At 41.5% G+C, this 27,377-nt stretch overlaps 1 protein-coding gene across 3 annotated transcripts in view; it reads left to right on the top strand.

The window, feature by feature from the left end:
- UNC5D (unc-5 netrin receptor D) overlaps window positions 1-27,377 on the top strand; it is a gene marked incomplete at its 5' end in the record, with an annotated part of 606,527 nt that overhangs the window by 485,842 nt on the left and 93,308 nt on the right. For 2 of the 3 annotated variants that reach the window (XM_082608624.1, XM_082608625.1), the window contains 4 exons: window positions 4,451-4,631; window positions 5,474-5,641; window positions 7,413-7,577; window positions 26,037-26,069. In XM_082608624.1, the coding sequence (XP_082464750.1) occupies window positions 4,451-4,631; window positions 5,474-5,641; window positions 7,413-7,577; window positions 26,037-26,069 (547 nt within the window). The remainder of the gene's footprint in view (window positions 1-4,450; window positions 4,632-5,473; window positions 5,642-7,412; window positions 7,578-26,036; window positions 26,070-27,377) is intronic. The other variant, XM_082608626.1, reaches the window with a different exon arrangement.

Below are 27,377 nucleotides of genomic sequence, written 5' to 3'. Positions count from 1 at the left end.
TCTTCCATATATTATGAGCATTTTCAGAGTTTTCACTAGTTGAAATCAAGACTTTTAGTGCTATATAATATCTTATTACTGAATCATTTATTTAAACAAAGGTCTGTTATTTGGCCTGTAGCTTTGGCATACTTTTTTTTTCTTTCATTCTTTTTTGCTGCAAAAAACTAGTTTATTTTGTTTAAATCCTTGTTTGTAGCCCTAATAATTTCCTTTGGTAAATTCCTGGGATCACAATTACAAGAACAGAAGGCTTTTACTATCTTTAAGCCTATTAGATGGAGATAATATTAGGAAGAAAATTAAAGCAGGACACCAGGAGTGAAGGGGCCTTGCTATACTAGAAAGGATTGTTTGGCAAGACCTCTCTAAGGAGGAAATATTTGATTAGAGACCTGAATGAAAAGAGGGTTGAACCGTAGGATACTTGCAAGAAAGGCCTTCTGGGTGGAGGAATCAGCAGGTGTTAAGGTCCTGATGTTGGAACTGGCTTTGAGTTTTCTTGAACAGGAAGGAGTCCAGTAGGGCTGGAGTAGACTGTGCAGAGGTTACTTAGGGAATCTAAGATGGGGAATTAACTCTGGGCCAGACCAAGATGGGCTTTGTTAGCCATGGTAAGGATTTGCAATTTTGTTCTTAGTGGGGTTCAAGGCTGTTGAAGGATTTGGACCCAGAAGGTGATATTACCTGATCCCTTTGTGGAGAATCAACTGTAGAGGCAGGAACGGAAGCACCAGACAGACCAGGTAGTTAAGAGGCTATTAGTGTCGTCCTAGAAAGGAGATAATCGTAGAACAGCAATAACAGAAATGCCCCATGCTCTGTAAGTTCAGCAAAAAAAAAAAAAAAAAAAAAAAAAAAAATTATGTATGTGTGTGTCTGTGTATGCTTGTGTAATTTTAATCTTTGCTCTTTGGGTAGGAAAAATGTCATTATATTGTTGTTGAATTTTTTATTAGTGGTATAGAATATTTATTCAATTGTTTAATTAGCATGTGTTTTTTCTGTCTTATCTTGGATGGCATTTTATCATCAACTGATATGAGAGCTTGAGTGATTCAGATCAGTATCCCTCAGATCATCATATTATTATTGTTTTATGTATCAAATTTCTGGCAAATATCTTCCTAGTTTGTTGCCCACTTAATTTTGTGTATGATGTATTTTTATATAAGTTTTCAATTTGAAACCAGACCTCTACTTGATGATTGTGGCTTTAATTTTCTCTGGGCCAAGATTTGTTTAGGAAAGCTTTCTTTGATTTCCAGGTGCTGGGACTCCTTTTCTGTTTCCAGGGTCACTGCCCCCAGGGCTCTTTCTGGTTGTTTCCTCACTAGGAATTATTTACTTATGGACCATGGCCAGACTTTCCCGACTTCCTGACCAGCTGTTTTGGGGGAAAGTATGGAATAAGAAGGTGACTTCAGGTGGAGACAGGAGAGAACGGCTTTGTAGGTGCTAGAAGTAACAAGGATGGGAAATTAATAATCAGAAAGTCAGGCAATTTACACTCCGAATTTCTGGACCAGGAGGAGAGTGGAGTGGAACCAAAGCTCCTCAGACTCTCAGACTTACTTTACGCTGACCAATTTGTTCTTTCCAGTGACACAACAGTGATAGTAGTTTAAAAAATCCAATCCTGGGCTTCCCTGGTGGCGCAGTGGTTGAGAGTCCGCCTGCCGATGCAGGGGACACGGGTTCGTGCCCCGGTCCGGGAAGATCCCACATGCCGCAGAGCGGCTGGGCCCGTGAGCCATGGCCGCTGAGCCTGCGCGTCCGGAGCCTGTGCTCCACAACGGGAGAGGCCACAACAGTGAGAGGCCCGTGTACCGCAAAAAAAAAAAAAAATCGAATCCTATTGGCTTTACAGTGTTTCATCCCACATACTGGTGACAGCTCTTATTTTCTGGTGGTGATGTGGATTTAACTTCTTTGTTTCCATCTTGTCCATTAAAAGTAAGATCCATGAAAGAAGAGGCTATGCTGGTTTTGTCTATCTCACTTTACTCAACTCTCAGGACGACCTCCAGTGTTCAGTAAAGGTTGGAATATTTGTCAGATGAATGAATGAATGGTTGGAAAATATGCAGTGTTAGTGGGGAGTGAAGGATATTTTGTCGTGGGCTGGTGGTCAGCTGTGTTTTAAAATTGGCTCCACTGTCCTGCTCTGTTAAACAGAGCAGTGCCTTTGGGCTCTGGGTCATCGTTAGTTCTTAAACCACCAGGCTGGCACGTGGTGATGCCTTGAGGAACTCCTGGGGTTGGGAGTCAGGCTTGCTTCCTTACTTCGCGGTCCTGTACCATGTTGCTTTTTCAGCTCTTCTTCATGTTTTAAAGCAATTCTCAGATCTCTTTTGGCTATTTTGGCATCATTTTCTCTCCTAAAAATTGACCTCATCTAGGTTAGATTTTGGATGGCTGATGACTTTTGGTATTCTATACTCTCATTAATGGGATGGTACTTGGGATAAATATTGAAAGATCATTATAGGTTTTCTTCTTATAAATCTCTTTTTAAAAAAAATTTTTTTTTTAATTTATTTTTGGCTGTGTTCAGTCTTCATTGCTGCACGCAGGCTTTCTCTAGCTGTGGCAAGCGGGGGCTACTCTTCGTTGTGGTGTGTGGGCTTCTCATTGCAGTGGCTTCTCTTGTTGCAGAGCATGGGCTCTAGCCTCGCGGGCTTCAGTAGTTGCGGCACGCAGGCTCAGTAGTTGTGGCTCACGGGCTCTAGAGCGCAGGCTCAGGAGTTGTGGCGCACGGGCTTAGTTGCTCCGCAGCATGTGGGATCTCCCCGGACTAGGGCTCGAACCTGTGTCTCCTGCATTCGCAGGCGGATTCTTAACCACTACGCCACCAGGGAAGTCCCCAATAAATCCCTTTCTATAGAAGCCAAAAATATTTATTAGACCAAATTGCTGTCTAACAGACGTTACTTGATTATTGGCAATACATTAGAATTCTTTAGATATAAACATGAAGTGAGCCAACTAAAGCCAGCTTTCAATTATCTATGCTAGTGGTGGGCAGGGAGGGTGTGGTGAAAAGAACCCAGACGCATGTGCTTCCACATGGTGTCTTTTTGTTGTAGTCATTGCCGTTGCTTTTTGCGTTGAATTACCGTTTTTGTTTTTGTTGTTTGTTTGTTTGTTTGTTTTTTGTGGTACGCGGGCCTCTCACTGTTGTGGCCTCTCCCGTTGTGGAGCGCAGGCTCAGTGGCCGTGGCTCGCGGGCCCAGCCACTCCACGGCATGTGGGATCTTCCCGGACCGGGGCACGAACCTGTGTCCCCTGCATCGGCAGGCGGACTCTCAACCGCTGTGCCACCAGGGAAGCCCTAAATTACCGTTTTGATGTGTCTGTTAAATTCCTGTGTATAACACATACTGATAACTAGAGCTAAATGGTTATTGTCAAACAAGAGCTGCATCTGGTGCTACCAAGATGTCATGAGAGAGTGGAGACATTGTTTAGATGTGGAAGCAAAGGACAAAATGGGGAAGGAACGCAGTTAGGTCTGGGAAGACTGGTCTGCTTGATGAAATAAGAGATGTAGGGATGGTGCACCCCAGCTGTGGGGAGGATGAGGATCCAGGGAGCAGAAGGTCTCATCTGGGTCTTCCTCAGGTGTCCAAGGAAAGAGAACTTTGGACCAAGGATAGGATTAGGGTGGAGATGGAAAGAGGGAAATAGGTTCTGTAGGAGCAAGCTAGAGAAAACAAACCAAAGATGGACTAGCCTACGCTCAGAGGATGTAAAAAGTGAGCTCCTTTGGAAGGGAGACTGAGGCTTAGATGTCTGGGATGCCTGATCCAACCTAAATGTCTGCTGAATCACTGAAGTAGTAACATAAATGATCACCAAAGAAACATATCCCCAAAACCAGGGAATATTGAGATCTGAGTTTCATTTATGTGCCTATGATTACCCAAATCTGTGTTACATTGGCCTTTAGACATCATCACATCTTTATTAAAATGTGTTTAAATGGAAACATATTGACTTCAAACCCTGTCTGACAACATAATATCCTCTCTGCACCAATTACAAATTCTACATATATGTGTTGATTTTTCTGAGCTCCATTTTGGGCCAGTTATTAAAATATCATCATCATTGTCATCAGAGTTGTAACACAATGAAATATAATGAAATGACCTAATTACAGTCTTTCCTCTCTCCCACTGCATTTTTAGAAAATAGGTCAAAGTCAATAGGATATTTAGGTTCTTTTCCGGCCTCCAGTTTATTAGCTTGAGTGTTCATGTCCTGAGTATACCAAAAAGGATAGGATATGGAATAAAGATTTTAAAAAATCATTGTTGCTACTCTGTATGTTAGGTACAGCTCTCTCCCATATGCCCTAACTGCTCATCTTCCAACTCCAGGAAAGTTCTTTTTTTTTTTTTTTTTTTTTTTTTAATGACTTATAAACATTGCTGTCTCCTGATAGGTGGAATGGCTGAAAAACGAGGAGCCCATTGACTCTGAACAAGATGAGAACATTGACACCAGGGCAGACCACAACCTCATCATCCGGCAGGCGCGGCTCTCGGACTCCGGAAATTATACATGCATGGCGGCCAACATCGTAGCCAAGAGGAGGAGCCTGTCAGCCACAGTGGTGGTTTATGGTAAGACCAGCCCAAAGGCCAGGAGTGGATAGATAGGACAGGAAGCAGAGAGGTAGAGGGGGGTGCATTTCATTAAATCTTTCAGTGTTTAGAACGGAAAGGACTTTGGGGGTTATCCATTATAGCGTTCTCTCCTGCCTCACCCCTTTGACAGGTGAAGGCAGATGCCTGTTTCTCTTTCATCCAGAATTGGACTTCTGGAGATAGTCAGTGACATTTTGGATCTCTTTTCAAAATAATTTAAAAAGTTGTTTGTTTTCTTCCATTGTGTTTATATTTGAAACAAAAGGAGGTGGGCAACTTCTGCTTCCCACTCTTCGCAAACCCAACACCCACACCCCCATCTTCCCCAGACCTGCTGTCGGCACCTCCTCTCCTGGCATATGAAATCCACCAAAAACAAACATGACTATTTGCTGAATATCTCAGGTATTGTATAAATGCAATTCCCAGCTATTGAAGTAAAGGCACTCCCTTCCACAATAGAAGGGCCCTGGGATTTATTTTTGAAGCACTTAAAGTTAATAGAAATTCAAATGCTGATATTTTCTTCTCATACTCTGGATTTTCAAGTGCTTTAGAGATATGTTGATGAGTTCTTCCTGTGGTTCATCATTTCCTTGCAATGCAAATTCTCTGCATCCCTCCTGTATCAGAAGAGTAGACTGAGGGGTGGAGACTAGATCAGCCCCACTGTTGCCTCACGATGGGGCAGCCGGTGAGGGTCCCCGCCAGTCTCTTGGTACTCAACTCACAACACCTGGCAAGTGGCTTGCACATAGTAGGCAATCAGTAAATACCTCTTTCCTTTTTTTTCTCCCCTCCCCGTTTTTCTCTCTCAGTGAATGGAGGCTGGTCTTCCTGGACAGAGTGGTCAGCCTGCAATGTTCGCTGTGGTAGAGGATGGCAGAAACGTTCCCGGACCTGCACCAACCCAGCTCCTCTCAATGGTGGAGCCTTTTGTGAGGGAATGTCAGTGCAGAAAATAACCTGCACTTCTCTTTGTCCTGGTGAGATATATGTAGATTCCCTTTTCCCTTCGGATCCACCAACATTATTGAGCTGGTGTGAAGCTTTCAGTAGAACCTTCCTTTCCAAAGTTACCATCTTCCAAGTTCTTCAAGTGGAGCCTTTGTCCAAAGTGCTAATGTGGAACTCATTGTAATAGCAAGAACATGGGTGAAATACCTCTGTTTGGGGGCATAATTTTTTCTTAATACTCAGATGACCCTAGACACTCACCATCAATAAGCCAAATGTTTTGATGTATTTTTATACTACCAGTGTTTGACTGGGCTAAGCCATCCCCTTCTCTCCTTGGGTTCTGCCATGTTGTAGCATTCATCTGTATAATAGGGATTAAGTGAGTTGTCTGTGAGCACAAAACAGGTACCAAATCCTTGACCTTTTATCATCAGTCACCAGTCAACTAACCTCATCAGTTCTACCTTTGTATTTATTGGCAATATAATTGGCAGAGATTGTAACACAGCAGTTTCCATTTCGAATTTGGGCTCTGCTTGCCTTCCTCTCTGAATAGAGAGAGGCTTCATTTACCAAATATGGCTTTTATGAGTTCTTTTGCTCATCTTATTGGCTCTCACCCAATTTATACAATGAGGAGTAGCCGAGATGGAAGATGACTTTCTGAATGAAAAGCATATCCTCCCACTGAGAAATGAATTGATCCTGGGTCTCACATGCATGATCAAACATTAGCTCCAAGGACACTGGACCAGAGACTCATGTCTTTAAAATTGCGAGTCTAGTTCCACTCAGAGCTAAGGCCAGGCTCTCACCAGCAGCATATGCTTGGAGCTTTGTTTTGAATTTGTATTCAATATACATTTATTGAGTGCTTACTATGTGCCAGGTACTGTGCAAGATACATGTATACATGTAATGTCACTTAGCTCTGTGTTGTGATTTTTATGACCCCCAGTTGACAGAAATAGTGAAGTCAGGCTAAGTGCTTGCTTAGGGTTGCTCCACCAAGAAGTTGACAGAACCAAGATACGGACTCAGACATTTTGCTTCAAGTTCAGTATTTGTATTTTACCCTGCTCTTGACTAGCTGCTCTAGATTAAAAATGGCAGTGTCTTCAGTAACCCACATAAGTATGGTTGGCCTATTCCTGGGAGATAGTGGGACACTTGTCTCCAACAGCTGCCATAATCTCTAGGGTGGTTTTCTAGGGGAATTAGATTCAGTTTGTTCGTTTCTACATACAGCAGCAATGCACGACCCAAGAAATTCTATTTGTGTAAGTCTTGGCATCTTGGGGTTTGGCTGACCTGTTTTAGTTTAATACTGTCAGTATATATGGGTTTAACTTTTTATTATTGAGGGGCTTTTAGGACTTGAAGAGCATTTATTCTACTCTCTGTTCTAAACTATCAACCCACAAGGAAGTGGTGATTACCAGTGGTTCCTACACATAGTGTATCTGTCCATCTAAGATGCATTTGGGCATGAAAGATGGGGAAAGAATGGATAATAACATTATTAGCTAACCCAAGGGCACGGGTAATTCAAATATTTGCCCAAATTCAGTAAATTAGTCTCATCCTGAAATAGCAAGAGAATTACGCCACTGCTTTTGTTAGCCTGTCTCTTTAGGAAAGAAACCACAGAGAGAAGATAAACACATATATTATTTTGTTTTGTGGTGGTGGTGACGGTTTAAAATCCAGCTCTAAGAACAACAGTGGCCCTGGGGTGAGTCTCCCGACAGCTGCCAGATTCATTCTAACGATGGTTCCCTCTGTTTTCCTTTGAAGTGGACGGGAGCTGGGAGGTGTGGGGTGAGTGGTCAGTCTGCAGCCCGGAGTGCGAGCATCTGCGGATCCGAGAGTGCACAGCCCCGGCCCCAAGAAACGGGGGCAAATTCTGCGAAGGCCTAAGCCAAGAATCCGAGAACTGCACAGATGGTCTCTGCATCCTAGGTAACACCTTCTGTTGCACATCTTCTGTGTCTGTCCAGCATAGGAAAAGAAATGCCATGACCGTTAATTCGGTGAAATAAGTTCACAGAAAACAAAATCTCCCAGAGCAAAGAGAATATGGGTGAAAAGTGTCGAAAAGTAGACAAAGAGATGTTTAGTAGAGATGGGGTCATTTAAAAATTTTTTTTATTTTTTATTTTATGTATTTTTTTTGTGTGGTACGTGGGCCTCTCACTGCTGTGGCCCCTCCCATCGCGGAGCACAGGCTCCAGACACGCAGGCTCAGCGGCCATGGCTCACGGGCCCAGCCGCTCCGTGGCATGTGGGATCCTCCCGGACGGGGGCACGAACCCGTGTCCCCTGCATCGGCAGGCGGACTCTCAACCACTGCGCCACCAGGGAAGCCCTGAGATGGGGTCATTTTAAACATCGTTATCACTGTCAGTTCCACACATGTGTATATTTATGATGGACGTAACTGGATATGATTTGAAGTTACATGATGAAAGAAAATGAGTTAGACTTTTGAGCTTAGCAAGTCTTTTCTTTTAGGGGCCAGCATTTTTAGGTTTGGTGAAATTCTGATACGGATCACCATATGCTTGTATTTCTCCCAGGAATTTTACAGCACTATAAAGTGTTTCATGATCCTCAGAGACCATGGTTCTGGGACAAAGGGATGTGTTGTGACTGTTACCTTACAAATGGGGGGAAAATATGGCACTGAGGAGGTGGGTGGGTTTTGTATCAAATTGGTCTGGCAAGGCAGGAAATAGAATGCTCATTTCAGAACTCCCAAGCCTTTGCTTTATTCTTGAGATTACATTACAGCCATCTTCAAGGGACGGTCTGCCTGGGTATGAAAGTATGGGAGGGTCAAATAGAGCCACATAGAGATTGGTTTTAATTTGGTGCTGTCCTTTACTAGCTTTGTGATCTTGGGCAAGTCATTTAGCTGCTTAACTTCTCTGACTGTAAGTACCAAAAAAGTACCTATTTTTGGTTATTGTGCTCAGTGATAAAATAATGTATTTGAATATTTCATGGAACAGAATAGGTGCTCAGTAAATATCAATTCCTTCTCTACTTGCCCACTCAGATGTGCTAAGGTGTATTGATTTTTCTTAGATCCTTCAAAAACAGGAGATTCAGGGCATACCTATTCTCTAGAACCAGGTTGCCTTCTTGGAAAATATCCAGCAAAAAAGAAACAGTGTAGTTCAATAGTTTGTCATCTTTTCAGGAATACATGTCCTTTTTATTTGGGAAGATTATGGTATGCAGGAAACATCTAAGTTGCATTTATTTTTCTGTATCAATATGACTAGCTACGCTTGAAAGCAAGCCTCTACAAACAGTAGTATTTTCAAGTCTAAATGGTTAATACATTAAAACATTGAAAGAAGCACTTCCTCATAGCCCATAGTTCCCTTGTTTGCTGGTACTAGTACTGAGTAGCCTGCGTGTGTCAGATACAGTACAAGGGTCTGTAATTAAAGGAAACTTACCCACCAGTCTCAGTGATGAAAGGGCCTGCTCTCGAATAAATACATTCCGTCCCCTTCCTAAATGTAAGGAAACATTTTTTTAAATCAGCTTTATTGATGTCTAATTTACATATGATACAGCCCACCCATTTTAATCGTGCAGTTGGATGAATTTTGACAAACATGTACGGTTGTATACACCATCACAAATAAGACAGAGAACATTTCCATTGATCCCAAAAGTCTCCTCATGCTCTTTTGCAGTCAGTCCTTTCCTCCTACCCCAACCACCTTTTACTTCCTTTCACTTGACATAATGCTTTTGACGTTCCTCCATGCTGTTACCTCTATCAGTAATTAGTTCTTTCTTATCCATTTTATGGATCTACCACAATTTGTTTATCCTTTCATGAGCTGACGGACATAGGGTTGTTACCATTTGGGGGCTACCATGAACAAAGCTGCTATGAACCCTTGTGTACAGATCTTTGTGTGGACATGTATTTTTGTTTCTTTTGGGTAAATACCTAGAAGTGGGATTGGTGGGTCATATCATAATTAGATATTTAACTTTATAAGAAACTTTCCACAGTAGCTGTAATCATTTAAATTTTTACCACTAAGATGTGACTGTGCTAATTGTTCCACATCTTTGCCAACACTTGGTATTGGTCTTTTTAAAGTAAGTCATTCTAATGAGTAAGTAGATTTGTGATTTTAATTTTAATTTCCATAATGGCTAATGATATTGAGCAAATTTTCATTTGTTTATTGGTCACTCATCTATGTTTTTTGATGAAGTGTCTATTCCAGTCTTTTCAAATGTAAGGAAACAACACAAACTCATTAGCAAGAAGTTTAAGGAAATGTGTCTCTGGGTAGGCCACCCTTGACTACCACCAGAGTTATCTGAAATATACCTTTAAGGTATGACTATTTTTAACATGTTTTTTAACTTATTTTTCCATTGATTAGGACTCTAATCTCATATATCTTCTAAAAAGCTGTTGACAGTATAACTATGTGGCTACTGATTATAGTTTAGATGATCATTAGATACTTTTGAAATATTAGAAATAAGAAAGTACTGGTTGGGGCTTCCCTGGTGGCGCAGTGATTGAGAGTCCGCCTGCCGATGCAGGGGACGCGGGTTCGTGCCCCGATCCCGGAGGATCCCGCGTGCCGCGGAGCGGCTGGGCCCGCGAGCCATGGCCGCGGAGCCTGTGTGTCCGGAGCCTGTGCTCCGCAACGGGAGAGGCCACAGCGGTGAGAGGCCCGCGTACAGCAAAAAAAAAAAAAAAAAAAAAAAAAAGAAAGTACTGGTTGAATTTTTTTTTCTTTTTTTTTTTTATTAGTTTCTGCTTTGTAACAAAGTGAATCAGTCATACATATACATCTGTTCCCACATCCCTTCCCTCATGCATCTCCCTCCCTCCCACCCTCCCCATCCCACCCCTCCGGGCGGTCACAAAGCACCGAGATGATCTCCCTGTGCTCTGCGGCTGCTTCCCACTATCTATCTACCTTATGTTTGGTAGTGTATATATGTCCATGCCTCTCTTTCGCTTTGTCACAGCTTACCCTTCCCCCTCCCCATATCCTCAAGTCCATTCTCAAGTAGGTCTGTGTCTTTATTCCTGTTTTACCCCTAGGTTCTTCATGACATTTTTTTTTTAATTCCGTATATATGTGTTAGCATACGGTATCTGTCTTTCTCTTTCTGACTTACTTCACTCTGTATGACAGACTCTAGGTCTATCCACCTCATTACAAATAGCTCAGTTTTGTTTCTTTTTATGGCTGAGTAATATTCCACTGTATATATGTGCCACATCTTCTTTATCCATTCATCCGATGATGGACACTTAGTGCAGCTCAATAGCAAAAAAACAAACAACCCAATCCAAAAATGGGCAGAAGACTTAAATAGGCATTTCTCCAAAGAAGATATACAGACTGCCAACAAACACATGAAAGAATGCTCAACATCATTAATCATTAGAGAAATGCAAATCAAAACTACAATGAGATATCATCTCACACCAGTCAGAATGGCCATCATCAAGAAATCTAGAAACAATAAATGCTGGAGAGGGTGTGGAGAAAAGGGAACCCTCTTGCACTGCTGGTGGGAATGTGAATTGGTACAGCCACTATGGAGAACAGTATGGAGGTTCCTTAAAAAACTAAAAATAGAACTACCGTATGACCCAGCAATCCCACTACTAGGCATATACCCTGAGAAAACCATAATTCAAAAAGAGACATGTACCAAAATGTTCATTGCAGCCCTATTTACAATAGCCCGGAGCTGGAAACAACCTAAGTGGTTGAATTTTAGATAACCATAGTAATAACCTCTCCTAACAACCACCAACTGAACTTGGGCTTGGGGAAAATTCTATGAATGTCAAGCTTCAACCTTGGTTGACTGACACTTAGTCTTAGAGTTACTGATTGAAGACAGACAACGGTTAGCTCCTAATGTGAGAAAGAATTGTTATCAAATATGTAAATATTATTCATTTGCACTTGTATTGCAATATATAGTTATTTTTTAGTTGAGTAAGAGTTATGTTTAGGGCTAAAAGGAATTACCAGCATTAAGAGGATAGTGACCAGTCTAGATCCCAGTTTTAAAATCTGAGGTATTGTGTTCATCAGGGTTCTCCAGAGAAACAGAACCCATAGGATACGTATATAAGATACAGGCTATAAACATACGTACATACATACATACATACATATGTAAAGAGATTTATTATGAGAAATTGGTTCATGTTATTATAGAGGCTGGCAAGTCCAGAATCTGCAGAACCAATGTTTCAGTTCAAGTCCAAAGGCTGGCAGGCTGCTATAGAACCAGGAAGAGCCAATGGCCCAGTTCAGAGGCTTTCAGACAGGAGAAGTCTCTCTTACTTGGAGAGTATCAGGACTTTAGCTGATTAGATGTGACCCACCCACATTATGGAGGGCAATCTGCTTTTCTCAGCCTGTCAATTTCAATGTTGGTCTCATCTGAAAACACCCTCACAGACTAATGTCTGACCAAATATTTGGGCACCTCATGGCCCAGTTGGGTTGGCACATAAAATTAACCATCACAAACGCATATGTACTTGGGAAGTTCCAAAGCATAGTTCTTTCCTTAGAGCCAGTCAAGCCGAGGTTCAGGAAATTGCTTTAAGTACTGAATGAAACCCTCCTGTGGACATTGGCCATGTGTGGTTTTAGTCTCACACGTGCAGTTTAGTGGATATTCTGTTTACATTTTCCCATAGTGGAAATAAGACGGATAGGGAAACAGTGAGGTTTATAATATGTTCAGCACTGAAGGTTGAGAGCTCTGTTAAATCCCCCCATGAGTTTAAAATGCTGTGTAAGCCTTTCCTTTCTGTTTAATCTATTTGTTCCCCTATTCCCTTTTCTACTTAAGCATGGGTTTTTCTAGCATTCTTTGCCTCTGTAATACACATAATAAGATGTCTGTCAGTGTATATATGTCCATGCCACTCTCTCACTTTGTCACAGCTTACCCTTCCCCCTCCCCATATCCTCAAGTCCATTCTCTAGTAGGTCTGTGTCTTTATTCCTATCTTACCCCTAGGTTCTTCATGACATTTTTTTTTCCTTAGATTCCATATGTATATGTTAGCATATGGTATTTGTCTTTCTCTTTCTGACTTACTTCACTCTGTATGACAGACTCTAGGTCCATCCACCTCACTACAAATAACTCAATTTCATTTCCTTTTATGGCTGAGTAATATTCCATTGTGTATATGTACCACATCTTCTTTAACCATTCATCCGATGATGGACACTTAGGTTGCTTCCATCTCCTGGCTTTTGTAAATAGGGCTGCAGTGAACATTTTGGTACATGACTTTTTGAATTATGGTTTTCTCAGGGTATATGCCCAGTAGTGGAATAGATAGCTAGTGGGAAGCAGCTGCATAGCACAGGGAGATCCACTCGGTGCTTTGTGACCACCTAGAGGGGTGGGATAGGGAGAGTGGGAAGGAGGGAGACGCAAGAGGGAAAAGATATGGGAACATATGTATATGTATAACTGATTCACTTTGTTATAAAGCAGAAACTAACACACCATTGTAAAGCAATTATACTCCAATAAAGATGTAAAAAAAAAAAAAGATGTCTGTCAGACATGATCAGAGACTCTTGATGGCTACAATGACTAAGCTTTGTGACGGAAAAAGAGTGAAGCCTGTGAAATCATAGAGGTGAATGAGATGTATTTATACATCAGTGGGAAAGGGGTATGTTTCTAAGAGCCCAACACCGGGATATATTCTGCCCCTTTTAGACAGAGAGTGGCTACTCATGTCAACAAAAATGAATAGCATTTTACTATCTCTGCAGGAATCAATGAACAGCAGTCTAGTTAGATGATGCCAGCATCACTCTATGCTTCTAGCTGGTACTTCGCCAGAGTGCTCTTGGTGAAACTAGCTGTGCTCTCAGGATAGAGATCTAGTGAAGGTTTGGTTTGATTAAAATAGCATTTGGCAACAGCTTTATGGAGCAGTCGCTTCGTGAACGATCTAGGTCATGTTCCAATTTGGGGATTTCCTTCTTTTACATTTTTTTCCCTTTATGCCAGATACGACCCTAAAGCAAGTCCTCAATTCCCAACTTCTCTTGGCAGTTACACAATGACATTGCTTGGCTGTTGGATGACCTACAATTCTTTGATTTTATTTAGCTCTCAACAAAGCATCTGGATTCCTTTTGTTGTCCCTGAGGGCTACATTTCTCCTAGAGATGGAGCTGCCAGCTCTGAGTGGTCACTTTAACATTGGGGTATGATTGTTGCTAGGTCAGTTGTGACTGGAGCACAGGACCTTAGTGTTATGGTATCACAGATGGCCACACCTAAATGCCCTCAACAAGGAAATCAATGCCCCAAGACCAGGGAGTGTAAGATTAAGCAGTTGGTACCAATAGCAGTGAGTCCGAGGTTCCAAATTACAAGCATAAACTAAGCATCCAGTGCCTTTATGCTAGAACAGTTCTTTTCGAGGAAGATAGTTACATGGGATGACCGTCGAGAGACAAGAACTTGTGGATCCATGTTTTTTAAGCTTTAACATCAAAATCAGGTAGTTTTCTGACCCCTGTCCTTTCTACTTGCTGAACTTAGCTGCTTCTGTGCCGGAGGATCACAGAAATGTCCATGTAAATGACATGTACATTCCTCATTGGCAGGAACAGAAGGGTGAAAATAGTGGGGTGTTTAGTTTGAGTCTGAGACGTAAGGGGAGCCTGCTCCCTCTCCTTTTTATTCCAGCAGATGGAAAACTAAGGGCTTTGGCTTCAGAGGATTGAGTGAATCTGCTTCGGAGGGGATTAGTGCCCAGATGTGCAGTGAGAATGAAGTCAGAGAAATGCCACAGGGACCCGAAAGAGAGAGGAAAGCTTCAAGGCTGAGCTACCTGATAGCTGATCCGTCCTTCTTGTCAGGATGTGAGATAGGTCATTTCAACATTGACAGTTCAAAAATGGAAAGATCCGTCATATGGTGCTTTGTTTTCATTTCTCCTGAGTACACTGATAAGAAAAGTTGGAGGTGACAGTTTGGAAACCTCATCAAGGATAAAGATGTCTATACAATAGCAGGTTCAAATAAACATCCCCAAGCTACATCTCATAATCTAACCACATTGTCTCTTCAACTATCTACTTAAGTGACCTAAAGGAAGCGCCTGAAAAGGTGAGCCTGTAATCACATCAGAGTACAGGTTGCCTTGGTAAGCATTTTCTCTTGAATCATTCTAAGCCTCATTGTTATCCATTACAGTAATTACCCGGGTCCCTTCCCTGTATTTCTTAGGGCACTGAGTAAGAGAATTTTCACTCCAGAGTTAGCTAAGTGCATCTGAAACAACTCTTACTTTTTGCTAGTGGTTTACAGAATGTCTGCTTCATATATAAGATTATAACAGATGGATGTCCCTTTACCAAAACGATAACCGTCATGTCCTGTCTTTGGGCAAAGAGTCAGGAATCATTGGACTCTCCTAAAAACTTTTTGTTGGATAAGGTCGTATTTCAGGGCCCGCTGCACTACATAATTGGTTAATTATAGCACAGTAAAATTCTATATAGCAAAGAAATAAAAATGGCATCAGCAAGATAACATGCTACCACAATGCATTAAGTTGTCATGAAGTTTCCTACTGCTTGTTAATTCTCCCAAGTAGTTTTAATGTTAAAAACCCATTTCCATTCCATTTGTAGTACATAGTAGGTATTCCTTTTTCCATAAAGATTTTCCCTAGAAATACGCAATAGCTGCCTTTCTGCATAACAAACAATTGATTAATTCAGAGTTGCCTTTATGTATACTGCATAGAAAATGTGGATATAATATTGCAGACCCACAGGAGTGATAAGAATGTAGATTTGGACATATGTGGTGTCATTAGCAACTTAGCCACAATCTCTCTCCCATGCCCCAATAATACTTTCCCGTTATGAGACCCAATAAGAAGACCAGTGAATAACACGCTTTAAGGAGAAAGAGTGAAGTGGCTCACAACAGAAGTTTCCGTTGTGCTTAATTAAAAAAGAAAATACTCATGTGTCTTAGTGAAAGCATTTTTTAAAAATTCCACAAGGCTAAAACTTTTACTTTTGTGCCTTGTGATGAGGATTTGAACTCTAGTGCCACATCCTGAGTGGAATTGAGCATAAAAAGGAAAAAGAATGAGCCATATACAGCGAATTACCATAAAATGTCTGCGCTTTGTTATCCACCCTCTGTGGACTTTTCTACATTTATGCCTTGTTAACAAGAAGATAAAGACATCTGATTGTCTTTTTGAGCATAATCCCCCCTTCCAAGTAAGGACTGACCTTCATCCATTGGCCCACGATGATTGATATGTATTTAGTAAACCGTTAAAAATCTATGGCCTCAGGCATAGAAAATAAACTTATGGTTACCAAAGAGGAAAGCGGGGTTGGGGGGGGGGGATAAATGAGGAGTTTGGGATTAACATACACACACTACTGTATATAAAATAGGTAAATAACAAGGACTTACTGAATAGCCCAGAGAACTATACTCAATATTTTGTAATAACCTATAAGGGAAAAGAATCTGAAAAAGAATATATATATATCACTGAATCAGTTTGCTGTACACCTGAAACTAACACAACATTGTAAACCAACTATACTTCAATTTTAAAAAATCTGTGGCCTTTCTTTTCAACCAGCTCTGAAACAAGGACTTAAGATGCCTTTTGTGATGCAGGAAATTTTCCCTCTGTCATCATCTTCTCTTTATTTCTTCCTAGACGTGTGCCACATGTACCTAGTCATGACAGAGTAACCTACGTAAGAATTTCCTTCTCAGCTAATAGAAATCCATGCAGTTATTCTGTTTCTTTCTTATTCTGTTTCCTGTTCCTATCAACTCCCCCTGACCCACCACCACCATATTTCCACACGAATGTTTACACTGTACTTACATTCTTTCGGTGGAATTGGACAGGAAGTGCTGTCATACTCCAGAAACATGTCTGGAAGATTGTTTATCTCTGATACATCTTGTTAACTTTGTTCATTTTATGAGGGGAATTGAAATAAAACACCTCTCCTGTAAATAGGAAGGACTTTAAAATTAAATTTGGGCAGCTGGAGAACAGGATACATAACCTCCAGATCACATTACTTAGGGTACACACATCACACTAGAGAGAGAGGAAGAAGACTAAAACAAAACAAAACAAAAAAACCCCAAGAAAACCAGATAGACAAATAAGAACAGATCCCCATGACAGTGTAAACCGGAGACAGAAAACCCAGTAGAAAGCTTAAAAACGTTTCTTAAGGACGGGAAATTTTAGCCACAGGGCCAGATAGTTGATGGGAATACAAATTCATTACAAAGAAAAGAGAAATATTTTGTAGATGGCATCCCCAAGAAGCCACAGGGAAGGCACTGGCTCCGAACTGGGGATTACAAGAAGGTACGGAGGTTGAGTTTCCATTAGGGCTGGTCCAGGATGGGCCTGGGTTGAGTTGGCATTGAAAGCAAAGGCTGAATGGCCTTCCAGGGTCCTCTGTGATTCTCAGTTGAGATGTTATTCTCTTTCTGAAAAATTAGAAATGGACATGAACCTAGAATTGAGAGAAATGAATGAGCTGAGCCTATAGGATTTGAACATGTATCCTATAGATAACAGGTTGAAGAATCTGGGCTCTGGGGTCAGATTGCTTGAGTCTGAATTTCCGTTGCAATGTTAGGAGCAAATTTCTTCATTTCTCTAAGCCTAAATTTATTCCTCTATAAAACAGAAGTTATAATAGTGCCTATTACAGAGGGTTCGTTTTGAGGAGGAAACGACCTAAACCATGCAAAGCATTTGACATCTATAGTAAGCACTCCATTTGTGGAAATAATAATGTGTGTGTGTGTTCTAGTAAAGGGGTCCCTGTGGCAGAAAAAGTGCGTTTTCCATGTTCTGTGGAAGGATTGACAAGTGACACTTTAGATATCTTGTCAAAACATTTCCTAATATATCTGACTAACATAGTGTCTAATGAAATAGAATGTGCTTCACATTAAGATCTATGGGACACAAATTGTGTTCTTTGTGTGAACCAGTTCCGAGGGGTAATTTGAGACATACCATTAGTTGGAGGAACACGGTTTACAAGGACCCTAACAACTCATGAGGATTCTTCAACTTGGTGTCAGACCAAAGTGTCAATATCCTTTCCCAGAAACATCTGATAAGTAGCTGAGAGAACAGCTCTTGATTTTCCAGTCTTCCTTTGCAGGGGGGATTTAGTTATGAGGAGGAGACAGACCAGGTGATCTCTGAGGTCCCAACAAGTCCTAAAATTCTATGATTGTAACAAATAATTAAAAATAACTCAAGGGGAAGGCCCAGGAGAGAAGCCTGGATGATCCCCAAGTGAGAAAATCATTCTTCATTATACTGAGAGTTTCTCTCGTGTTATGAAATACACATGTTCTAACAGTTGCGTTAGAAAATAAATTTTCATAAAGCAAATTCTAATTTGTCAACACACATTTAAAAATCCTTTCTCACTGCTGGGGGAAAAATCCACCATATGCACTACTGGACCATACACAATCTCCAGATCCCAGGGTTACCCTCCTGGTGCCAGCTCTTCTGGATCAATGATATTTGTTACATGTCAACACTTCCATCATTTGACATTCCCACATCCCCAAATTAGCGATTTTGCCATATTTTTTTTATTTTTAAAAGATATCTAATAGATTTGGCCAGTAACTAATGATATCCAGAGTCAGGAAGTTTCCAGAATTTAGGCTTTCTGTCATATAAAACAAACTCTCCCCGTTTCAGCAGTTCTGTGTATTCCAGATCCTGCCTCTGCAGTATATTTAATCAGGACTCAACAAAACCCTGGGTAAGAAATAGTAGTCTGGATTAGAGAGAGAAAGATTTAATGTCTGAGATTATAGAGTGGACCAGCCATAAAAGAAATGGCAGGAACCCAATCAGGGAAGTGATTGAAAACAGAGTAATCTACTCCTGTAAAGAATTCAGTGCCCTCTGGGGTGTGCTGAACAAAGTGAATTAGTAGAGACGGGAGGAAACGTCTTTGTTTTGATTCTACCTTTTCTCCTTACGTTACAAATTAAATACGTGTGTGTCTTCAAGAGCATTGAGACATGTGATCCAGAAAATGAAGATGATATGAACATCACCAACATGCATTATCCTTAACCCTGGCCCTGTCCTTTCTCCAGAGAAGTGTCGGCATCCTCCTAAGAGCCCTGGCCTTGCATACATGTGTTTGGGAGAGGACAGTGTTAGTGTGCAGTGGAATAGAAAATTGTCGTGATCATTTAGAAAGAGATCATGGGGTAGGGAAAAGGGCTCTGAACCGGGAGTAAGGAGTCCTAGGTCTTAGTTCAGTTGTTTTGTTACTAGCGTGTGACCTTGACAGATCTCTCACCATCCCTTGCCTTCTGTCCATAACTATCAAACGGAGTTGCGGGGGAGATGGGGTGCTGGGTGATCTCTAAGCTTCATCTCAGTATAAAAACTTGAAATCATTATGATTTTAAATCTTAAATGTAGCTGTCATATACAGGTGCATATATACCTGTATGTATATAAATTTCATATTTTATACATGCAGATGTATTTTATGCATCTATACATATAAGATTTAATGATACCTCTGGCATGTCAGTTCTGTCAGATATTTGTTTTTTAGCCAGCTTTGAGGAGATATTCTAGTTCAGTCACACCTAAAATTAACCATTTGGATGATGAATATGCAGGGTGATAGGGGGACATCTTTTAGATCTGAAACAAAGGTAACCCCATCCCCTACCCAGCAAAGCCAGTTGCCAGCCACCCCTAAGATCTTCATTTACTGATGTACGTCTCAGATCTTACGGGTTTTTATTCAGGTGGGGGGTTTTGCCATTCAGTCCTGGAATTTCTCTAATTACCCAGATATCTCTGAGGAAACCAGTGATTCCTCTAACAGACGTAACCAACTGGAAAACCCTGGGAGGAATCTCTCAAAACCTCCTGTTCTCTGTACTTGTCCTGCATGGACGGATGTGCTCAGAGTGCATTTAAAAAATTTTTATTTTATATTGGAGTATAGTTGATTAACAATGTTGTGTTAGTTTCAGGTGTACAGAAAAGTGATTCAGTTATACATATGTATCCTTTTTCAAATTCTTTTCCCATGGGGAGGGGTAAATTGGGAGTTTGGGATTGACATATACACACCACTATATTTAAAATGGGTAGCCAACGAGAACCTACGGTATAGCACAGGAAACTCTGCTCAGAGTGTATTTAAAAAGGGGCAGTAGATCTTATGATGGTCTATACAGGCTGGGAAGCAGGGAGAGGAAGCAACAATTGAATTAACTCAGTAACGTGGGGTAAATATGGTCTCTGAAGAGTCATTTCTGAGCAGGATCTTTAAAAAAAATGAACCCGAAAGAAAAACGTAATGCAGAAATTAGCAACTGAAAAGAGTCAAAAACGAGAGATGTGCTGTGTTTTCCATCACCGGAAGAATTTCATGGTTTTTGCAAGAGCTGGTGGTTGCGTTCCTGCATGTCCTACAGCCTTAGTGAGCTCTCACCAACCATAGGAGAACAGAATAGAATCCCTGCTTGTCATCTTCAGTGTCTGCCTGACACGTTCAATCACGGCGGTGCTGCCAGTGAAAGCAGACCTCGTGTTTATCTAATTATCTGCCAGTGCTAATACAAAGCAGATCCACCAGATCGTGGGATTTCCTGCAGCTTTGGAGAGCATTCAGAGGGCGTAAAACTGCTTCTTGATTATTTCTGGTTATGGGGGAAGAGGGAAAGCTTGAGTAAATGAAACACACTGATAATCAATAACTTCAACTTTTTTTCTCCCAATCAGTAAAAATCAAGCAAATAGCTTTTCATTTCACTTCTCCTGCTACTGTTTTTCTTGCCCCAATCCTCTGTTACAGTGCCAATTATTTGTGAGCTCATCATTTAAATATGATTATCATGTTAGGAGCCCATAACTAGCGGTGATGACAAAAGTATAAAGTAAATCAAATGAATACTTTCAAAGTAATATATTTTGAAAGAAATTGCATAGTATTTTAGTGAGTATAAGTAAGATAAACTGTCTAGAGAAGGGAGAGATTTCTTCGAACAGAGTAGTAATCACCAAAGATTTCATGAAGGAATCAGAAATTGATCTAGGCATTGGAGAGAGGACATTTTCATATAGGAGGCTTGGAGGGAGGAGGGTGTCCTTGGAGAGGCAACAGCTTGGGCAAAAGCACTGAGAGTTTATGGATTGATCGGACTAGAATATGGATTTTTGCTGAGGTGCAGCGGAAACTGAGTCACATTTGGTGTGGTGGGACCAGTTAATAGAAGACCATAAAGGTAGACTGAGAAATTGGCCATGACGTGGAGGCTGTGGAATCATGGTAGATTCCTATGTAATGATGCTAGAGAATTCTTGCAGCAAACAAGGAACTAGCCAGAGAGAATGGGCAGAGAAGACTGAATCTGCCACACACTTCAGAATCAGCTCCTAAATAATTTCTGATTACAAAGGCTGTGGAGGGTAAATTAAAATAAAACTGAATTCAAGACATATCTTTTGGTGGGAGGGGGGGTGAAAAAGGTTCCAAAGCGTATGATCTATGAAGAAGGAAATAATCAAAATGGTCTTTGGAGATGAAAACATGGGACGTGTCTGGTTTAGTGAAAAGAATGGCAATCATGAACTCTAGTGACATTTGTCAACTGCTGCCCGGCAGGAGAGAGCTGTCCCGGCTACTGTCCTGGTGGGTATTTAGTCCACACGGAGTGGCTTGATGCCTGAGTCTCAAGAAACGTATATGTGTGGTATCCAAAACCCATAGAAGCCGATTTCAAATAATCACAAGGCACAGGTTTTGAGGGCAGCCCCTTGCCCAGTCTGTAGGTTGGAGGTTGAATCCATCCATCCACATGTGTCATCTTGCAACGTTTCTGTAGTGTAGTAGTCAGCACGTTCGCCTTACACATGTGTCATCTCTCCTTAGTCTGGCTTGCTCAGATCCGTGGGGTGTGGGCTGCATGCAGCTGGCCACATTTGTTCCCTGGCAGAGAAAGGATAAGGCTGGATGTGGGTGGGTGGGAAGGTAGGAATGCAGCCATAAATAGCTTCTAAGAACAATGGAAATGCTTTGGGAGCATCGCATATAAAAAGGAAGCCAAGATTTAAAGAAAGGCGGAAAAGAAATGAATCACCACCAAAAGTAAAAAGGTAGATTGTCCTCTCTCTCCCTCTCCCTCCCTCCCTCTCTCCTTCTCTCTCTCTCCCCCTCCCTCCCTCCCTCCCTCCCTCCCTCCCTCTCTCTCTCTCTGCCTCTCTCTCTCTCCCCGCCTTCTCTTTCCTTGCCTAATATATAAATATATATAACTCTACGCACACACTCACCACACGCACGGCAGACACAAAGCAATATTTGCAATACAGCACTAAGAGACAAAAGCAGATTGCCAAACAGTATATAAAAGACAATTCCATGTTTTTGTAGGTAAAAATGATCAATTACTGTCAATTTCATGTAGTTTCCTGCTAATATACATATAAGCATATATGTGTGCACGTAATCTTGTATATATATAAAATCACAGAGGAAAAAAGCCTAGACTTGTATATGTAACTTAACATAATAGTGGTTATCTCTTGGTGGTGGAATTATGGGGGGGTTTTTTTTGCACTTATCTGTATTTTTCTGATATGATAAGTGTAAATAATAATGATTTTTAAAAGAAAACACAATTTAAAACACTACTAAAAATAAAATTTAAAAAACACTTGCACATCTTTAGCCTGTAAAGACACAAAATCACTATAGGACTGAGTTATAATTACCATCAATTTCTATTTACCCAGAAGGTACCTCTTGGTGTATAAGTTAGACCCTGGGGAAACTGTTGTGATTTTCCCAAACTACAGCTCAGCTGCCACTGGCTCAGAATGACATTTCTCTGCCTGCAAGACCCTTCTGGGCCCTTCGGTACACTCCAGCTACCCCAAAACCTCTTGGGAGGCAGAGAGGAACTGGAGTTGTGTACACAGAACCCCAGATTTGTTGCCAGGAAGTGGTGGTGCCCTCAGTAATCACAAAAACACAAACCCCAATTAGGAGTTCTTGGAGAGGGGCCTAAGCATGGCTACTTTTTTTTTAAAAAAAGCTCCCCAGGTAATTTTAATATGCAGCCCATGTGAAGAACCATGGCCCTAATGGATTAATTTACTAAGGGGCCATTTGAACATGGCCTTGGAGAGAGGTAAAATTAAAACAGAGAGGATTTGGTTGACCAAGGCCAGTGACTGCATGGCCCTGAGCCTTGTGAGAAAATGATTATGCAAACAGAATAAAAGAACATGAACTGTGGGTGGGCCGTTCCTGCAAAACACAGCGAGGTTGGTGGTAGCCCTCTCTTGAGCTCACGGTCGAACAGTCTCTAATCAGACATTTCAAGCTGGGAAAAATGGTCTATGAGAGCAGCTTGCTGACAAGATACTGCTTTTCACAAAATACAGCAGAACCCAATGTTGATGCCAATGCCAGGGGACTAAAGCTCTTGGGCACCAGAGACTTCCAGCCTCTTCTGTGAGAAGATGCAGGCTAACACACATGCTGGATCTCAGCATAACACACGCGATGGTAGAGGAGTGGCCCTTTGAATAATTTTGACTCTGCTTTCAGAATTCCTTTCAGGTGGATTTCTGTGGAATGTCTTTGGTAGTTATTCTAAAGATTTATAGGAGTGAAAGCAGGGTAGCACAGGGGTCTTCTGGTCCCTGCCCTGCTTTTTACATGGCAGGAAAGGGAAGCTTCGACTTGCCCTTGGTGTCAGCAAGCAGAGGACAGGACTAGGCACATGTTTCTTAACTCCCGTTCAAGGACCCCTGAAATTCACTAGGATTTCTGATTTGGAGCTGTGCCTTGTCTCCACGTGTAGCACGTGAGTCATTTTTGTCCTCTGAACAAGTATGATGATCATGTTCATAACATATTAAAGTTTTTATTCATCAGCTGCTATTTATTGATGGCTGAACATGTGCTAGCCCGATGCTGCATGACTTCATGGTTATCATGTTTAGCCCCTGGGACCAAGCTTCAAGAACATTCTTACTCCCATTTTACTGTGGGGAACACTGAGGTCACAGAGATAAATGAAGACAATCCAAGATTTAAATCCATTTCTGATCCTGAGAGTCTGTACTAATCCGCTGTCAGTAATGACGATGCCAGAGCTGGGTGTCATCAGGTCAGAGCGGAGGATGCCCTCCTCTGCTGCTCTGTGCATCCATGTGTCCCCCGCCCACTCTCTGGGGACCTTAGCCCTGGGATTTTCAGCTCCATTCACTCTTTCTTTTTTTCAGAGCTGTACCGGGTAGAACTCTACTACCCCAGTTTTTTCACATCTTGGCTATATTCAATTTATTTTTCTGAGGAGTAGTTATACAGCTCACCTGTTTTTAATGGAGTTTTATTTTGCGACCTGGCATAACCTTCCTTCCTGTGGTTTAGAAGGAAGAAAATACTGTTAAGCTCAGCCAGAGTTCTAAACAGCTGTTCTGCATGTCCCTTTGTGTCGTCCTAGCAATGCATCACTTTCAGATGTCTTAGCCTTGGCCTGCCAGCATGGCTTTGCCCATGCCAAATGCTTACAGCATGCAATAAGCAAAAACTGAAGTCAGGTTAAAACCACCAAAGTCGTTTTGTTCCAGTTCTTCAGTGCATTAGCATCTGGACTTTGGGCGGTACCACCTGCTCTAAGGAAACTAGTATGGCATTGAATCTGTGCAGTAAGGGAAATGCAAGGTTTTGGTTTTAAGAAACCTGACTGTGTAAGAATCTGAATATGATCATATCAACTTGAACAAATTATTATATTTTATGAGCATTTCTTTGAAAGAAAGATTTGTCAGATATTACCCTTTGCCTGTTAACTTCCCCTCGTTGTAAAAAAAAAACAATGGTGGCCCTTTTGCAAAAGTGTGATTTACACACAACTTTTATAAGCTACTTCCATCACAAATCAGATGGCAAAACACACACGAGTTGTATCTAAAGCACACGGCAAGGGTTTTCTGTCAAAATCAGTATTAAGTGCAGGAGTGGGTTAGGGTAAGAGAGATTCCATGAAGGATTCGGAACCTAGCTGTGTCTGTCTGCCTGGGAGGGGTTACGGTGCAGTCAGCCAGATAATATTTATGAAGTTCTCAAATGTGTACTGTGCGAGATTTGATTCAGTTAAAAACATAATCCAAAATGACAGTGTCTCACCCAGCTTGGCTCGCCTTCAGGCAAAGAGAGGAAGGAGGCTACACAAGGTGACTTTTCAAGGTCCCCTGCCTTATGGGAGTCTGTGAATCCTTAGCAACAGCCCCCGTGCTTATAGTCAGACTGTGTTCCATCTACACCCTAAGAAGCCGCGAATAAGAGGGATGATGCACCCCCCAAATCCTCTGGAATTTGACATGGTGTCAGACCTGGTCTTTCCAGGTTTCCACATGGTGGTGGAGTTGTGTTGGCCTGGGATGGGACCAGGGGCAGGAGGAATGGTGAGTGGAGGGACTGTGGCGTAAGACAAAGCAAGCCATAGGCACCACGTCTCCAAGTGATTTGCAAGATGACTGCAAAATATTTGGTGATGAAAGATGGCAGGGGATGGTGGATGAATGGCCCGCCGTGAAGAGAATGGATAAGAGTGTCTAACTTGCTTTAGAAAAGACCAAGTGTCTTTTCTCTGTATCCATCTCATCTGACTGCTGCCCTGCTCAACAGCATGATTAAAAAGGACACCTTTCCATTAAGAGAGATCATCCACATTTTAACAGATGATCAAGATCTGAAACAAAAAAGTGTGATTTCTTAAAAATAAGCCTTCAACACGCTCAGAATACTGTAGCACCTATACCCAATGAGAACGGAAAAAAAAGCAGAGTTTGGAACATTCTTTCCAGACCATGATAACTGCAAACCAATGCAGGATCCCTTTAAATATTTATTCATGGTTCGTTTTTCTATCATCATATATAGTGAAATAGCATCCCTTACCTGAGCAGTCTTCTGGCTGTATATAAAAAAGGGACAGGCGGCAAGCTCACTGCTCTCATCATGCGGATAAGAATCTAACAAATGCAAGAGAAAGAAACTAGTAAGCCTGAGGGATTTTTTTTTTTTTTGAAGGAATGAAGCAGTCATCCTAGAAAAATATTGCAAAAGAGAAAAAATTTTTAAATTAGAATGAAAAGGATAAATATGAATAACAGAATCCGTATTGTCTGCAGAAAGAGAGAAAATGTTTCCTTTATAGAGGTAGACGTAAAGGGATATAGGAAATATATCTGCTCCGTGTAAATTATTAAATTCAACTTTCTTTTTTTCTCTTTTTTTCTTTTAGATAAAAAACCTCTTCATGAAATAAAACCCCAAAGTAAGTTTTTATTTTTCCTCTTGTGAATATCACTTATTCTCATATTTGCTGCTCTACTGTTGTATTTGTTTAGAAGCCAAACAGAATTGAAGTTCCTTCGAAAGATCCAGGGCTTTCGGGGGGGGGGAGCTTCTTCTCATTGGGTTTGGAGTCACATATCAGAGGTTTAAATGGAACAGAAATATGCACACCCCCTCCCCTCCTTCAGAGTAAAAGTAAATCTCTCCTCTTGATTCTGCCTGCTGAGAGCAGTCCATTTATCTGCAAATGTCATCTAGGACTCTTATTTCTGAGGAGATTTATCTCATTAAAATTAATAACTTTTGTCAGTACAGGCTTTCATGAGAGCAGCCTTGGGCAATAGCCTGATTACAAGACTCTCCACCTAGGAGGGGGCAGGGGGCGCCTAAGAGAAGAACCCTGAGATCCATGGCAACTGGGTAGACTAAGAACCAGTATTCCACAGTGAAAAGGCCAGGAATTGAACCTGGTGGGTGGGTGCTGGCTCGAGGTCTCTGTCCACTGGCTTGCTTCCTGGAGAGGCCTTTGCATTCTCTCCATCTTATGCATCCAGTAGATTTGGAGAACAGAGCACAGCTTGAATGATTGGCAGCTCGGCATTCAACCCCAGGGTGCTCAGCCCTGGCTGAAATTGAGGGCCACCGGAGGCCGTTTATAAATCCCAATTCCCAGGCTGTACCCCAGTGAAATCAAAATGGGAAGAGGGGATTTAGAACACAGGAATCCCTAGTATGAAAAGTTCCTCAGGTGATTTCAAAGTGTAGCTTGGATTGAGAACTATTTTTCTTAGAAAAATAGTTCTCGAAACTTAGATAAGCGACCACATGCATCAGAATCTTGGGTTATGGTGGGAGCTTGTTAAATATGCCCCCCCTCAGAATAGAACAAATTAATTTGAACACCCAGTGCAGGGGCAGCTCCTGAGAATCTACATTTTAATGTGTTTCCGCAATGATTCTCAGAAATGTGTAAAGTATACTAGGGCATCATATAGATGTCAGAGTCCATATAGAAGAGCATCAGCATTGCAGCTCTTAGCAATGGTAGAAGGAGACAGCTCCCTAGCCAGTTTGGTTTGTAAAGCTTGTGAAAGACGTTCTTGGCCAGTATCTCCTATTTTGGTCGAAAATTAATGGCTTTTGATCTTTTAAATCCTAGGGTATTAAAATTCAAATAGCATGGGAGAGTTAACAGCTTCGATTAGCCACCTTCTTTGAAAGAATTAAGACCCTGTGAAGATAGACAGAAATCGGTGCCTTGGGATGGGGTCAGGTGACATGAGGGAAA

This window comes from Mesoplodon mirus (assembly GCF_964341445.2).
Source record: "Mesoplodon mirus genome assembly, chromosome: 20".
NCBI classification, from domain to species: domain Eukaryota; kingdom Metazoa; phylum Chordata; class Mammalia; order Artiodactyla; family Ziphiidae; genus Mesoplodon; species Mesoplodon mirus.
The sequence above is the reverse complement of the archived record's forward strand: the minus strand, read 5'-3'. Positions and strand labels throughout refer to the sequence as shown.